At 37.4% G+C, this 15,832-nt stretch overlaps 1 protein-coding gene across 1 annotated transcript in view; it reads right to left on the bottom strand.

The window, feature by feature from the left end:
• DBT (dihydrolipoamide branched chain transacylase E2) overlaps nucleotides 1-15,832 on the bottom strand; it is a 78,969-nt gene that overhangs the window by 62,410 nt on the left and 727 nt on the right. Inside the window, exons 2-3 of the mRNA XM_037826541.1 lie at nucleotides 15,641-15,806; nucleotides 2,312-2,419 (exon numbers count right to left, since the gene is read on the bottom strand). Coding sequence (XP_037682469.1) covers nucleotides 2,312-2,419; nucleotides 15,641-15,691 — 159 coding nt within the window. The 5' untranslated portion in view covers nucleotides 15,692-15,806. The remainder of the gene's footprint in view (nucleotides 1-2,311; nucleotides 2,420-15,640; nucleotides 15,807-15,832) is intronic.

Below are 15,832 nucleotides of genomic sequence, written 5' to 3'. Positions count from 1 at the left end.
ACAGAAGAAATACTTGTGTGAAAGTCTGGAGTTGTGACCGAGTACAGTGCGTGTTCAATTAACCGAGACTGTTCAATATAGCTCTGGTGTAGTTTTGTGTGGGGTAAGGGTAGAGGAGGTGGCAGAGTAGGGGCTGGGATGGGTGGGTTTTAGCAAGAAATAAAGTCTGAGACAGAGGAAAGATCCAAATCATAAATTGCCTTATAGATAAATTGAATTTTGGACATTTTGCTGTAGGTGGTTTTAAGCAAGGAATTGATATCAAATTTGTGTCAGGTTACATTATGAACAATGAGTTGGAAAGGGGCAAGACTGGAGGCAGAAAGTCCAATTAGGAGGCAGTTGCCTTAGTCTAGGTAAGAGATGACAGTTCCCAGGATGAGGATACTTGCAGAGGGGGGGTGGGGAAGTGGAGAAAAATTATTAGATTTTGGAGAGATTTACAGAGGAGAAATAGAAGTGAGGGCTCAGTTCTGGAGCTTAGAGTCTGATATGCCTTTAAGGCACATTGCAGACAATGTGGGATGGCTGAAGCCTAGCCTTTCCAACCTCCCATGTGCTAGCAGTGGCCATTTGACAGTTCTAGCCAGTCAGTCTGACCAGTACTACCCCTTCTACCTTCCTGCCTCAACACCAAGAAGTTGCAGTAACCCTCTTGTGATCAAGATGGAAAGGCGAACCCTGATAATGTTAAGCAAAAGAATGCCAGCTGCTATCTAATTGTGGGCTGCTTTGTAAGCACACATACTTAATTTCCTATTTATTTCTTGGGTTTTCACTACGTGCAGCTGAAAAATACCTAATACACATCAAACTGGAGATTTGTAGAAGGCAGTAGGATATATAGGTCTGGAGTACACTTCGGTGGAAGACTGAGGAGCTTTAGAAATCATCAGCATTTGGAATGCCAAAGTACTGGATGAGATCACCTAGGAAGTGCAAGAAGTGCAGAGGATCAAAATCAGGGCCCTTAGAGACATCAATATTTAAAAAGTGGGCAGGGAAAGAGAAGGAGATTGGGAAGAAATGGCCAAAGATGTAGGAAACAAGAGTATCAGGAAGATAGTGTCACAAATGAAAAGGAAGAGAGGCCAAAGTTTTGGTAATGAATGGTGTTGATTATAACACAACATTGTGAATGTAATTAACACCACAAATCGGACACCTGAAAGTGGTTAAAATGGGGAATTTTATCTTGTATATATGTTATTATAATAAAAATTAAAAAAAAAAAAAGACAGAGGCCAATAATATTAACAGCTTCTGAGAAGAGCCTTCTCTGGTTACCTGCTACTCATTCTTCAAAAGTCTCAAATTATACAGCATCCTCTGGAAACTTGTCTGACTCCCAAGTACGCAGTAGGAGTCCCTCCCTATGTGTTTCTGTAGCTCTGTACACTTGTTCAATCATAGCACTTCTTATGTTGTGTTATAATTGTTTGTTCAATGTCTACCTCCGTATCTCTTCTCTGCCGCCGCCCCTCCCCCCCCCGAAGGCCTGAGAGCATCTATCTTATTCATCTTTGAATCCCCAGTGCCTAGCACAGTGCGGTCCACAACACACACTTGGAAGGTTTTATAAGACCAGGAGGCGACTACTGAAGGAAGATCTTGGGAAGGGGACTCAGAAAGAAAACGCTGTGCAAATAGGATGAAACAGTATGATTACTGGGATGCTCGGTGTTTGGTACTAAAAGACTGTGCGTGTGTGTGAAAGGGGGTCGTCAGAGATGGTGGTCAGTTGCAGTCCTGATGATAACAGACTTGGAATCATATGTGGTGCGGGCATAGAAGTACAGGCCAAGAGTGAAGCTCCAGCCTCTCTGCTCATCGGAGGCAAGGACCCGTGGAGTTATTCTTTGCTGTCGGGTATCCGCCTCTAGACTGTTAAGATCCCTGGGAGCAGGAGTCATATCACCAGTGACCGGCACATACTGGGTGCTCGATAAATGCTGAGTGAATTAACTTCTCTGTATCCCCAGAACCTATCACAATGCCCGGCACGCAGAGAGTGCTCAATGAAAGGTTAGCGGGCGAACAGCTGGCGGGGCCTCGGGATGGAGCAGGAGTGAGAGCGACTGAGTCACGGCAGACGCGCCCCAGGTTAAAAGCAAGGAGTGGGTCTCTGGATCCGTAGGCTCGCCACCTTCTCTGCGCTTCCTTTTGCATAACATCCCTACACCTCTCCGTACCCACAGGTAACCGGTAGCGCTAGGATTGGAGCGAGATGAAGTGAAGGCAACACATCCCGCTCGGGCGACTTCGGATAAATCACTCCTTTCCGACCTCACGTTTACACAAACCTCCTTACCAGTCGCTGAGCATTCCGGCTCCAAATCTTCAACACTCCCGCTGCGGCCATTTTACTCCGGAAATGACGACTGCTCCCCGGCTGGAAGAGATGCTTCCGCGGAGCGACCTATAGGGAGCAGGGAAACGCACCTCCCCCATGAGTGGCCAATCAGGAACGAAGGAACGAGCCTCCCACTAAATAAGCCAACCAGGGGGCGGGGGCAGGACCTGAGATAAACAGTTGTGGTGTCGGAGTCCCGGGGTGAGAATAAAGAGCATGGAAGAGGGGGAAAGTGGGAAGAGAGCAGCCCAAATTTAATTTCAGGGTACAAAGTTGGGCAAGGAACTCAAGGTATTGCTGTGTAAGTACATGTGCACCAATGATAATCTTTTTAATCCATGTAATGAGCAAAATAGTGTTAAGGGAACACAAAGGGGGCACCTACACGGAGAAAATTAGGTCCAAGTAACACTTGAAGGATGAGTGAAAACTTCTTGTAATCTCCTTGACTAGAGGAAATGTGACACTGTAAAATTTCATAACACGGCTCTGTTCATTCACAAGCCCATACTGGAATACTTTCCAATAACTGACATTTCTCACTCACTCTGAGAGTTCTTGAGTACCGTATTTGGCTTTTCAGTGTTTTCATGGAAGATGTTCAAGATTACTCTAGTGTTAAAAATAAACAAGTCTTCACCATTTTCTTTCCTTCTTAGAGAATGTTGTCTGATGCAAAGGCCCAGCATATGCAATATGTCACAGATATAACCTTGGTTTACTCGCCTCTGGGAAAAATGTCAAATTCAGGTCACCAAGTGGAAACAATAAAGAAAAGGTCAGGGTTTTAACAGGCAATCTTCCTCAGAGCATCTCGAAAGTCACTTTCTAGAAATGTTCAGGATGACATTTGTCTGCTCGTAGTTCTTAGATGGGAATAAAGATCTGCACAGGTGTTTAAAAAATTACAGAGAAAAAAGTTACAGAGACAATGTTATAAACATTATAAATTCTCAAGATTGAAAACTAGTGACTGTGAAACAAAAATCTCAGGTATTTCACAAATTCACTGTTTAATATTATGGAAATTTGCACTTGTTTGCCTCGTTTGCGGATCAGTGTATTTCACACTCAAAAAAAAAAAAACCAACCCTACTGAAAGCAATAATCTAAATCATTTATTAAAAATCTGAACTAATGAAAAGAACCTAAAATTTAAAAAATTTTCCGTTAACAAAATATTTTATAGGCACTATTAATATATTTGAAAATCCCATATGCACTTTCCTTTTAACTCTACCCTCACCAGGGAAAACATCTCATTTATCTATTTCCTTTACCCCTCAATGGTTTGCATATTCAGAATAATATGGCGTTTTCAGTATAATAGCCTTCCTACCTGTTCGTTAGTCCCTTCACTTGAGCCAAGAGAAATGAAAACATGCCCACACAAAAACTTGTACATGAATGATAATAATAGCATTATTCATAACAGCCCAAAACGAAAACCATCTGAATGGATAAACAAAATGGGGTTATATCCATACAATGGAATATATTCAATCATAAAAAAGGAACGAAGTACTTATACATCCTGCAACATGGAGAAGCCTCAAAAAGCCTATGCTGCCGGGGATCGTCCCCCCGCCTCCTCGCACCGTCCCCCCCCGCCGCGCGCCCTTGCCCCCTGGTAGGTTCCCTTGCTGCCGAGTAGACTCCTCGCTCGGTCGCTCGGTGCCGCTGCCTGGTGTAGGATGGTCCGCAGACTCCGCGCCAGACGGCTCCCTGCCCTGCGTCCCTGACACTGCCACGGTGAAGATGGTCTCAGAAGTGCAAGTTGCGGATGAAGTATTACGCATTTTTTATGACATGAAAGTTCGGAAGTGCTCTATGCCAGGAAAAAAAAAAAAAAAATAAAGAAAGAAAGGAAAGGAAGCTGTCACTTTTTTTTCGTCTAAATGCAGACAAACTACATCACCGTAGAGGGCAGAGAGATCTTGGTTGGAGATATTGGTGTGTCCATAACCGATCCTTTCAAGCATTTTGTGACAATGCTTCCTGGAAAAGACTATCGCTATGCTTTGTATAATGGAAGCTTTGAAACCAAGGAATTCAGAAAAGAGTAGTTGATTGGGGGATAGAGGAGCAGCACTAGCACCTCTGAAATGATCTATGCGAGCTCCAACCATGGGATCAAGAAGAAATTTCAAGGCAGAAAGAGGAATGTCAAACAAATAGAGGACCTCCATCGGGTTTGTATCACTGAAAAGCTGGGTAGATCCTTAATGTAGCTCTTGAAAAGAGCCCTATGTAGATCAACATTCAGTGCCATAAATCAAAATCTTCCATGTTTGATGCTATCCTCTTGCTAAAATAAGTAAAGCAAATGTATTTAGTTCAGAATCTTACTGAGAGGAAACTGTCTTGTCATCTAGAGCAAACTAAATATTCTAAAAACGTGCAAATGGTTCTAAATTCTAAAGTAAGTTTAATTGTTGTGAAATTAAATTCTGATAGACCAAATGCCTGTTTTGTTGAGTTGGTTTGTGAAGATTATTAAGCTCAGGATTTTTAATGATGCCGTTCACAAAACAGTACAAAGCCATATGAAGACAATTATTACATCTTTTTAATCTTGGTAGTTCTGTCATCTTTTTTGCTTAAAGAATTGGTCATCAGCTGGTTATAATTTTGGCCCCAATTCTTTATTCTTCCTTGAGCTAAACTGAATAAGGGAAAATAATTCTCCTCACAACATACAACAACACTAATACACTAACTACAGTAAGATTATCAGGCAGTCTTCAATTCTATCAAATGTTATGAAGACTGCCTCAAAAATGTGTACACTTATAATAAATGGTACTCTTGCAAAGCACACTTTGGAAGCATAGTGGAAATTCAGGAAGCAGCTCCCTGTACCTGTGCTGAGATCCCCACCCAGTAGCTGAGAGATTGTTCCAATAGAGTGACTTTGCATCTCGGAAATCATGGTGTGTTCTCAGGAAAATGTTCAATACTAACTGATCTATAATGCAAATTAGTGTCCTATTGTAGCATACTTTGTTAAGGTAAAACAGAAATTTGATAAACTAGGACATCTGTGATAGCTGTAATTGTATCTCCTTCAGAGCTTTGCTGCTTCTGGTACAATTGGGTGTGGGGAAATTTTAAATAAATGTTTACCTTGGAGTGGGGGAGAACATCTCAGTTTCCTAAAGCAGTTTGTTAACTGTATGTGAAATGGAGGGCAAGTGTGAAGTATAACACTCATATGAAGCAACTACCTGATGACACTTTGAGGTGAGGTATCACAGGCTTTGAACAACATACAAGTGAACAACTTAGAAGTAGCAGTATTGGCTTTATGTAATAAAATAAGTCATTTTAACTTTTAAAAAAGTTTATGCTATGTGAAAGAAAGAAGCCAGACATAAAAGGTCACATATTGTATGATTCCATCTATATGAAATTTCCACAGAAGGCAAATCTACAGAGACAGAAAGCATGTTAGTACTTGCCTGGGCTGGGGGTGGAAATGGAGGATGACTGCAAAGGAGCATGAGAGAAGTTTGTGTGATGAGAGAAATTTCCTACAACTGTATTGTGGTGATAGTTGCAAAACTCTATAAATTTACTAAAAATCATTGGGCTATACATGTGCAATTTTATGGTATGTAAAGTATATCTCAATAAAGCTGTTAAAAATTGTGTTAGATTTGCTACATACTAAAGAATAATGTAAACTTTATATGTCACACATAATAATATAGCAAAAACTTTTGAACCCAACACAGTGAATGTTATTGTAAACAATGGACTAGAGTTAAAAGTACGATTACAAAAATGTTCTTTCATGAATGTACCACATCTAACGCAAGGTGTTAATAATATGGTGACATAAGGTAAACCTGTAATTTTACACAAGATTTTTCTGTAAACCTACAAGATACAATAACACTAACATACTAACTACAGTAAGAGTATCAGTCAGTCTTCAATTCTACCAATTGTGTTATGGAGACTGCCATAAAAATGTGTACACTTATAATAAAAGGTGATCTTGCAAAGCACACTTTAATAAAACAAAACAAAATAGAACCTTTTCTATGCTGGTGACAGTCACAGCCTGCTCCTCCCTTTACTCCTCCCTCTTCCCCCAGATAACAATTATCCTGAATTGTGTTTATCATTCTTTCATTTCCTTCATATACAGTTATGCTTTCAACATCAAAGGAGTTAGGGGGTTAGGGGTACGGTGCCTCCATGATTTGGAAAACCCAAGCGAAAAATTTTTTTCGGTGTTTCAGGAAACCCCGAGCTGCCTCTACCATTGTGTAGGCTGAAACTTCTTTTTAAAAAATTCTCAAACCAGCTTTTGCTGGCCCAAAAATCTGTAGGGGGTAGACCCTTCACCTTCATTTTCCTTTAGGGAATCATAAAAGGATTTACCCTTTTCTCATATGATGCATGTATATATTATGTTTGTATATAATATGTCCCCCAGAAAAAGCCAGATTCTTTAATGCAATCTTGTGGGGGCAGACATATTAGTGTGGATTAGGTTGGAACCTACTGGTTCAGTATTTCCATGGAGGTGTGGTCCCACTCATTCAGCGTGGGCCTCGATTAGTTTACTAGAGCCTTATACAAGCTCAGACATAAGGATCTCTCTGCTGTAGCTGAGATAGACATTTTGAAGATGGCAGTTGGAAGCTGATGCAGCTATTTTGGAGAACACCATTTTGAAATGCAACCTGGGAGCAAGCAGATGCCAGCCACATGCCTTCCCAGGTAACAGAGGTTTTCCAGACACCATTGGCCATCCTCCAGTGAAGGTACCCAATTGTCAATGTGTTACCTTGGATACTTTATGGCCTTAAGACTGTTACTGTGTAACTAAATAAACTCCCTTTTATAAAAGCCAATCCATTTGTAGTGTTTTGCGAAAAGGCAGCATTAGCAAACCAGAACAATGCCAGAGTCTACTGGAATGCATATTTTTATAACAATCCTGCATCCAAAAGAATGTAGCATTTTCTATGTGAGAAAGATGCAGATCTCGTGCTTTATGCAAATACTTTGCAATTGTTGGTATAGCTGCAGCAACTGGCTTAGAGGATTTCCTTCTCTTTTTTCTTGATGGGCCTTCCTGTCAACTCATTAATGCCACAATGGCAGCTTCCATAAAACTCCCCCAAAATTCCCATTTAATTTCTTGTGCCAACCTGGCATCATATGGAAACAGCGATGGGGAAAGTCACGATGTGGAAGGGATAATTGTAGCCATAAATATATGGAGCCCTAACAATATATTGTTTACTTTTTCTTGTGTTTGAGTCTTAGGAAAATGACATCAAACTGTATATATATGGCATTATATAATAAACTTTCTATAACTAGCTTTTATGACAATACCACAATTTATTTATCCATTCTCTACTCAATGGACATTTGTATTGTTTCCAAATCTTTGTTATTATCATAAATGATGCTGTGAACATTCCCGATCATTTCTCCTCCATGTGCGAGAGTTTCTCATCTGCAGATCTTGTTAAAATGCAGATCCCAGTTAAGTAGATCTGGGGTGGGGACTGAGATTCCACATTTCTAAGAAGCCCCCAGGTTATACAGATGCTAGTGGTCACACCTGGAATTATAAGACAAGGATATATACCTTAAAGTGGAACTGGTGAGACATTGGTTATGTTTATCTTCAACTTTACCCTAGATAATGCTAAATTGTTTTCCAAAGAGATTGTACAAAATATATGCCAAGTAGCAGTGTAAGGAAGTACCGATTGCTCCCCATTTGATATTGTCAAGACAAAATTTTTTGCCACTATAGTAGTAATAAAGTGGTATTTCATCATGGTCTTAATTTGAAATTCCCTATTACTAATGAAGTTGAACAGTTTTCATATGTTTATGCTCATATTTTGGGCTCATTTTTTCCCATACTGTATGTGTATCTGTGCCTGTTGGATATATTATGTCCCCCCAAAAAAGCCATGATCTTTTAACCCAATCTTGTCAGGTGGAAACTTTTGATTGAGTGTTTCCATGGAGATGTGACTCACCCAATTGTAGGTAATACTTTTGATTAGATTATTTCCATGGAGGTTTTACCCCACCCATCCAGTATGGGTCTTAATTAAATCACCAGATTCCTATAAGAGCATACATTCAGAAGGAGCTCAGTGCTGCAGCTGAGAGAAACTTTTGGAGATATGCTTGCTGACTCTTTGAGATGCTAGCTCAGAGTTTGCTCCAGAGAAGCTAAGAGATGAAAATGCCCCAGGATATGCTACTCCAGGAGACCCAGATGCTTGCTGATGCTTGGAGATGCTTGGAGATGCAGACAGAAGGATGTTTGGAGAAGCCCAGCTAAGAGATGAAGCCCAGAGACATTTTGGAGAACGCTATTTTGAAGCAACCTGGGAACAAAGAAAGAAGATGCCAGCCACATGCATTCCCAGCCAACAGAGGTGTTCCTGATGCCATTGGCCGTTTTTCAGTGAACGAACCCTATTGTTGATGCCTTAGTTTGGACACTTTTATAGCCTTAGGATTGTAACTTTGTAACCAAATAAAGCCCCCTTTATAAAAGTCAATCCATTTTTGGTATTTTGCATAATGACAGCATTAGCAAACTGGAAAAGCATCTTTTTATTTTTGATTTGTATAGGAGCTCTTTATATATTCTAGATTTTCTCAATTACATGTACTACTAATATCTTCTTTCAGTTTGTGGCTTTTCTTTGCTTTTTTTGAATGTGTCTTTTCTTGCACAGAGTTCTTAATTTTAACACAGTTAAATGTATCAAACGTTCTTTATAGTTTGTGGGGTTTTTTTGTGTCTTATTTAAGAAATCCTTCCCTAGCTAAAGGTTGTAAAGGTAGAGTGGTACTGAATGCCTCTTTGTTGCCTCTTTGTTTGCTCTTTGTACAAAATCTCTCTCTCTAGCTAAGCCAACGTGGCATGTGAAATCACTGCCCTCCCCACTACGTGGGATCTGACACCCAGGGGAGTAAATCTCCCTGGCAACGTGGAATATGACTCAAGGGGAGGAATCTAGACCCAGCACTGTGGGGTAGAGAACATCTTCTTGACCAAAAAGGGGATGTGAAAGGAAACGAAATAAACTTCAGTGGCAGAGAGATTCCAAAAGGAGCCGAGAGGTCACTCTGGTGGGCACTCTTATGCACAATATAGGTTCTAATGAATTGGAGTAGCTAGCAGTAAATATCTGAAACTATCAAACTACAATCCAGAACCCATGAATCTTGAAGATGATATAAAAATGTAGCTTATGAGGGATGACAATATGATTGGGAAAGCCATATGGACCACACTCCCCTTTGTCCAGTGTATGGATGGACGAGTAGAAAAATGGGGGGGGGGGGCGGGAAGGCACCCAGTGTTCTTTATTATTTTAATTGTTCTTTTTCACTTTAATTTTTATTCTTTTACTCTTATTATTTTTGTGTGTGCGGTAATGAAAATGTTCAAAAATTAATTTTGGTGATGAACGCACAACTATATAATGGTACTGTGAACAATCGAATGTACACTTTGTATGACTGTGTGGTATGTGAATATATCTCAATAAAAATGAATTTTAAAAAAAGGTAGAGTGGTATGTTTTCCTTACATTTAGGTCTTTTTAAATCATTTTTTATTGAGATATAATTCATATTTTAAAGTGTAAAATTTAATGGTTTCTAGCATACTCACAAAGTTGTATAACTATTACCAATATCTAATTCCAGAACATTTTTATCATCTCTGAAAAGAAACTCCATATCCATGAGCAGTCAATCCCCAGTCCATAACCCCTCTCCCAGTTCCTGGCAACCACTAGTCTATTTTGTCTCTATAAATTTGTTTCTTCTAGACATTTCATATACGTGAAATCATGCAATCTATGGTCTTTTATGACTGGCTTCTTTCATTAGCATAATGTTTCCTAGTTCACTTAGGTTGCAGCATGAATCAGTACTTCATTCCTTTGAATGGCTGAATAGTACTTCTTTTTATTGATATACTACATTTTGTTTACCCATTTATCAACTGACGGACATTTGGGTTGTTTCCACTTTTTGGCTATTATGAATAATGCTGCCACAAAAATTTTTGTACAAGTTTTTGTGTGGACATATATTTTTATTTCTCTTGGGTACCTGTGGGTGGAATTGCTGTGTCATGTGGCAACAACCGTGTTTAACTTGTTGAGAAACTGACACTGTTTTCAAAATAGCTGCACCATTTTACATTCCCACCAACAATGTAGACGGTTCCATATCCTTGCCAACACTTGTTATTATCTGTCATTTTGATTTTAGCTAGCCTAGTGGTTGTGAAGTGTTATCTCACTGTGGTTTTGATTTGCAGTTCCCTACTGACAGATGATGTTCAGCATCTTTTCATGTGCTTATTGGCCATTTGTATATCTTCTTTGGAGAAATGTCTATTCAAATCCTTTGCCCATTTTAAAATCGGGATGCTTATCTTTTAATTGTTGAGTTGTACATGTTCTTTATATATTCTGGATACTAGACCCTTATCAGATACATACAGGATTTGCAATTTTCTTCTGTTGCTTGCCTTTTTTACTTTCTTGAAACTTTCTTGTCTTTCTTTTACTTGCTTTCTTGATGCTTTCTTTACTTTCTCTTGTAGCACAAACATTTTTAATTTTAATTAAATTGAAGTTAATTTATTTTTTATCTAATTTTTTTGTGCTTTTGGTGTCATATCTCGAAAGTCATTGCCTAATCCCAGGACATGAAGATTCACACCTAAGTTTTCTTCTAACAATTCTGTAATTTTAGCTCTTACATTTAGGTCTTTTATCTATTTGACTTAATTTTTATATGTGGTGCAAGACATGTAAGTCTTTAAACCATCTTGAAATAATTTTTGTGTATGGCGTGAGATAGAAATCCAGTTTCATTTCTTCCTCATGGTTAACCCATTGTTCCACCACCATAAATAGAAGAGTTCCTCTTTTCCCACTCACCTGTCATAAGAAATGTTTTCTCTTTTATTAGTGTATTTGACTTTCACCTTGCTAATCTCACACTATCTTAATTCCTTTAGCTTTCAAAAAAAATCTTGATTTTAATAGAGCAAGTATTCTCCACCTCATTCTTTATTAGAATTCTTGCCCTTTTATCTTTTTATATAAATTTTAGAATCAGCACATCAGGATCCTCAAAAATATCCTGTTGGGCATTTGATTGGGATTGCATTGAAACCATACTTTCAATAATACATCTAATCTTTGCTGTTTTCTTTATAGGTAATTATGTCATCTGTGAATAATGACAGTCTAGTTTTTGCTTGTCCAATGTTATATCTTTTATCTCTTTCTTTTAGAATTAGGCTAGGACTTCCATCATCCTGTTGAAAAGAAGCCATAATAGAGGGCCTTCTTATTTTGTTGCCAATTTTAAAGGAATGCTCATAACATTTTACTATTATGAATGAAATTTGCAGTAGATTTTTTCCCATATGCCCTTAATTTGGTTGAGAGTTTATACTTATTCCTAGTTTTGTTTGATTTTGGTTAATTTTAAGTGGATGCTGACTTTTTTTTTTTTTCAAATGTTTTTTCTGACCCTATGGACATGATCTTATGTGTTTTTTCCTTCTTTAATCTTTTGATATGGTAAATTATATCAAGTTTTTTCTAGTGTTAAGTTTTTCTAGTGTTCAGTCTTTCACACCCAACATGGTCAAAATGTATTGTATTTTAAATATACTGTTGGACTTGATTGTCAATACTTTGAGCTTAGTACATATAACTTTGTGAATAAGGTTGACCTACAGTTTTCCTTCCCCATGTCATCTTTTTCTGGTTTTGGTATCAAAGTTGTACCAGCCTTGTAAAATTAATTGGTGGGGGCGGTCCTTACTTTTTCATATTATCTAGGAGAGTTTATATAAATTCAGAATGCTCTGTTCCCAGAATATTTGGTACATCTTGCCAGTGAAATCCACTGGACCTCCTGCCCTATCCCACTCCCTGATTGGGAACACTCCTAACTAATTGTTCAGTTCCATTTCTTTAACGGTTATAGCAAAAATAAGGTTTCCTATTAGTTCTCCCCCTTCTGTTCCTTCTTTTTGTCATACAAATTTTCAGTGATCTCATTTATATCATAGTTGACTTTTTACAGTTTGTTTGAAACAAGATCCAAATAACTACCATCATATTTTTTCATGTGTTCTATTTGTTGAAGAGAAAAGGTTTATTACTTCTTGAGTCAATTTTTGTAAGTTATATATTTTTAAGCAAACATCTATATCATCTAAGTTTTCAAATTAATTGGCAAAAAGTTGCTCAGAGTACTATCCTGCTTTTAAAAAAATCTTTCTTATATCTATAGTTATGTGCTTATTTCTTTTCTAATATTGTTTATTCATACCTTTTCCCTTTTTTTCCCCTTGATCAGTCTTGTCAGAGATTTGTCCATTTTTTGGGTCCCTTCAAAGAACCAACTTGGTTTTCTAAATTATTAATTTTTGCTTTTATCTACATTTTTTGGAATTATTCTCTTATTCTTTTTCTATTAAGTTGGACATATTGCTCATTAGTTTTCAGCCTTTCAACTTTTCTAATAGTGATATTTAATGATAAAAATTTATTTTGAAGTACTGGTTTCATTGCATTCCATTGATTTTCATATGCAGAACTCTCATTTTTGTTCACCTCTGAGTACTTTTAAAATTTCCCATTAATATTTTTTGTTTTACCATGAATCATTTAGAAGTATTTACAAATTTCTAAACACAGGTGTTTTTTGGTTGTAGTTTTTAGTTGTCTTTTTGGATTAATTGCTAACAAAATTGTCTTTAGGCTGGAGAATATTACCTGTATGATACAATTCTCTGATTTGTTGAGACTTGCTTTATGACTTAGTCATTTTTTACAAACTCATCATGAGTTCTCTATAATAATTGATTGAAGGTTGTATATATAATTGTCATTAGTTTTTTTTTTTTAATTTTCTCTACATTTTCTAATTTTTCCTCTGCTTGATCTACCAGTAATTGAGAAAGTCTTGGTAAAATTTCATAATGTGGTAGTGGATTTGCCAGTTTTTTCTTGTATTCTACCAAATTTTGACTTACATATTTTGAAGATATTTTACTAAGTGCATACAAGTTTTGAATAGTTATACTTTCCTGGTGAATTCAGCCTTTTATTATTTTGTAGTGATTTTAAAAAATCAACAATGATGCTTTTGGCATTAAGGTCTAATTTATTTGTTGCTTATATACCTACAATAGCTTTCTTTTCTTTGGTATTTATCTGATGTATTTTTCCTATCTTTTCATTCTCAGTTTCTCATGATATTTAACGTTTTAGGTGAGTCTCCTGTAAATAGCATATTATTTTATTTTTATTTTAACTACTCTCTGGCTTTTAATCAGAAAGATTACTTTCCTTTCCTTACTTTTATTATCAGAAAGATTAATTTATTTTGTATCACTAATATAGTGTGAACTTATTTCTACTTTCTTACTTTAGTGCTTTTATTTTATCTCGCTTTTTTATGCTGATTAAAGTGTTGGGGTTTAAAAAATTTTTTAATTTTATTAAAGTGTTCTTCACCCTTGTTCCATTTTATCCTTTGGTTGATTTATAAGTTATAACCACTGTTCTTTTAGTGATTACACTTGAAATTTAACCATGCATTCCTATCTTAAGGTTTTAAATAAGTTTATATCTTAACTCTACACCCAAGAGGGATCTTAGAATTCATTTACTTTGATCATCCACCTCTTGACTTACATACTTTTGTTGTATGATTTTATTTTATGTAATGTTTGTTTAGACTCACTTATATGTTTATCAGTTTCTTTGCTTATCATACCTTATATCTCAGACCTTCCTTTTGGTGTAATTGTTGTTTTTTTCCTGAAGCATATCCTTTAGAAATTCCTTTAGAAAGCGTATGTCGGTGTTAAACTTAGATTCTGTGTACTTGGAAATTATTTTATTTGTTTCACCCTCTTTCTTGAAAGATAATTTTGCTTGGTACCCAATTCTAAGTTGATGGTTATTTTCTGTGAGTATTCTGAAGGTATCTACTGCCTTTTGATTTCTATTTTTCTGTTGGGGAACCTGTTGTCTGCCTAACTGTTCTTTCTTTGTAGATAATTGAAAAGACCCAGCATCTAACCCAACTCTTCCTCTCACTTGTTATGTCTACTTGGCATGTCACATCACTTTTAGGTCTCAGTTCCTCATTGGCCAAATAGAGACAATAACATCAACCTCACAGCTTTTTTTGTGAATGTCAACATAGATAATGTATTATCCACTCTTGTCTGGCTAGTCTTTCCATTACATTACCGCTTATTCATTTGCCCCTATCACTGAAGGTAGATGGAATGGGGCAAATGGGTCAGAGACAGGAATTCAATATCAAGTTAGAATTGAAGAAGGCCAAGGCTTCTGAGAAGGTTAAGTTTCTGTAATAGGAATCTAAGACATCAGATAGTTAGGAGCAGAATGTTTCTATTTCACCCTAACTGCCACTGTCTTGCTTCAACTTCTCATGATCTCTTGTCTGCATTATTTGCAACATTGGCATTTCTCCCTTCTGGCTCCTTGGCTTCTAATTCACCCTCCACATACTGCCAAAGCTAGCATTCTAAAATGCAAATATAATGACTTCCTTGATAAATATCTTAATGTAAATCTTCATTAATGTCCCAGATTGGATTAGGTAAATATCTTAGGTGTTCTCACAAAATACTCTGTCAGAAAAGTGAAAAACATTGGATTACAGTCGGGTTCATATTCCCGTTTTCTGCTTAACAACGTGTGAACTTGTGGCAAATTGCTTAATGTTTGGAGCTATAAAACAGAGCTAAATATAATAACTTCACGTGGTGAATGCTCAATAAATGTTGGCTGTTTTATCATAGTGTAATTAACTTGCTATTATCCTAACAAAGTGTGAGATCATGTTACTAATTATTTTATTATTATTGCTAATGACATTGTAATTGATTACTTCTTAGTCTCTCCAGTACTTATGCCTCCAATAACTTCAGGGTAAAAACTGCCTTAATTACCTTTGCTTACCTGGATGCTTCGACATTTTTTGGCACTCAAACAAAAACAAAAAACTGGCTGTTGTTTCTGCATGGGCCTGACGTGAATTACGTTATCGCACTGTTTAATGGAGTCATCAGCTTGCACTCACTCTGGACAAGCTGGCGTCCTTTGGCGTTTAGCCGTAAACCTCCACCCCTCCCCGAATAAACAGTGTTTCCCAAAAGAAAAAAAGATGAGAATGCTTTCCACACACATATAAAACACATACCCCGTGAGGAACGCAAGTCTCGCTGGTATCGATGCACCAGAGCACACACATTTCGAGGTACAGGCTACGGGGAAGGCACTGCCAACAAGAGAGATGGTGGTTGGTGCGTTGCGGGATCCGGACCTTTCTTATGTACTCGGTCGCCAGCTCTGGCTACTGTTGGATCCTCGAGATGAAATAAAAACAAATGTT

This window comes from Choloepus didactylus, chromosome 2 (genome assembly GCF_015220235.1).
Source record: "Choloepus didactylus isolate mChoDid1 chromosome 2, mChoDid1.pri, whole genome shotgun sequence".
NCBI lineage: Eukaryota > Metazoa > Chordata > Mammalia > Pilosa > Megalonychidae > Choloepus > Choloepus didactylus.
The sequence above is the reverse complement of the archived record's forward strand: the minus strand, read 5'-3'. Positions and strand labels throughout refer to the sequence as shown.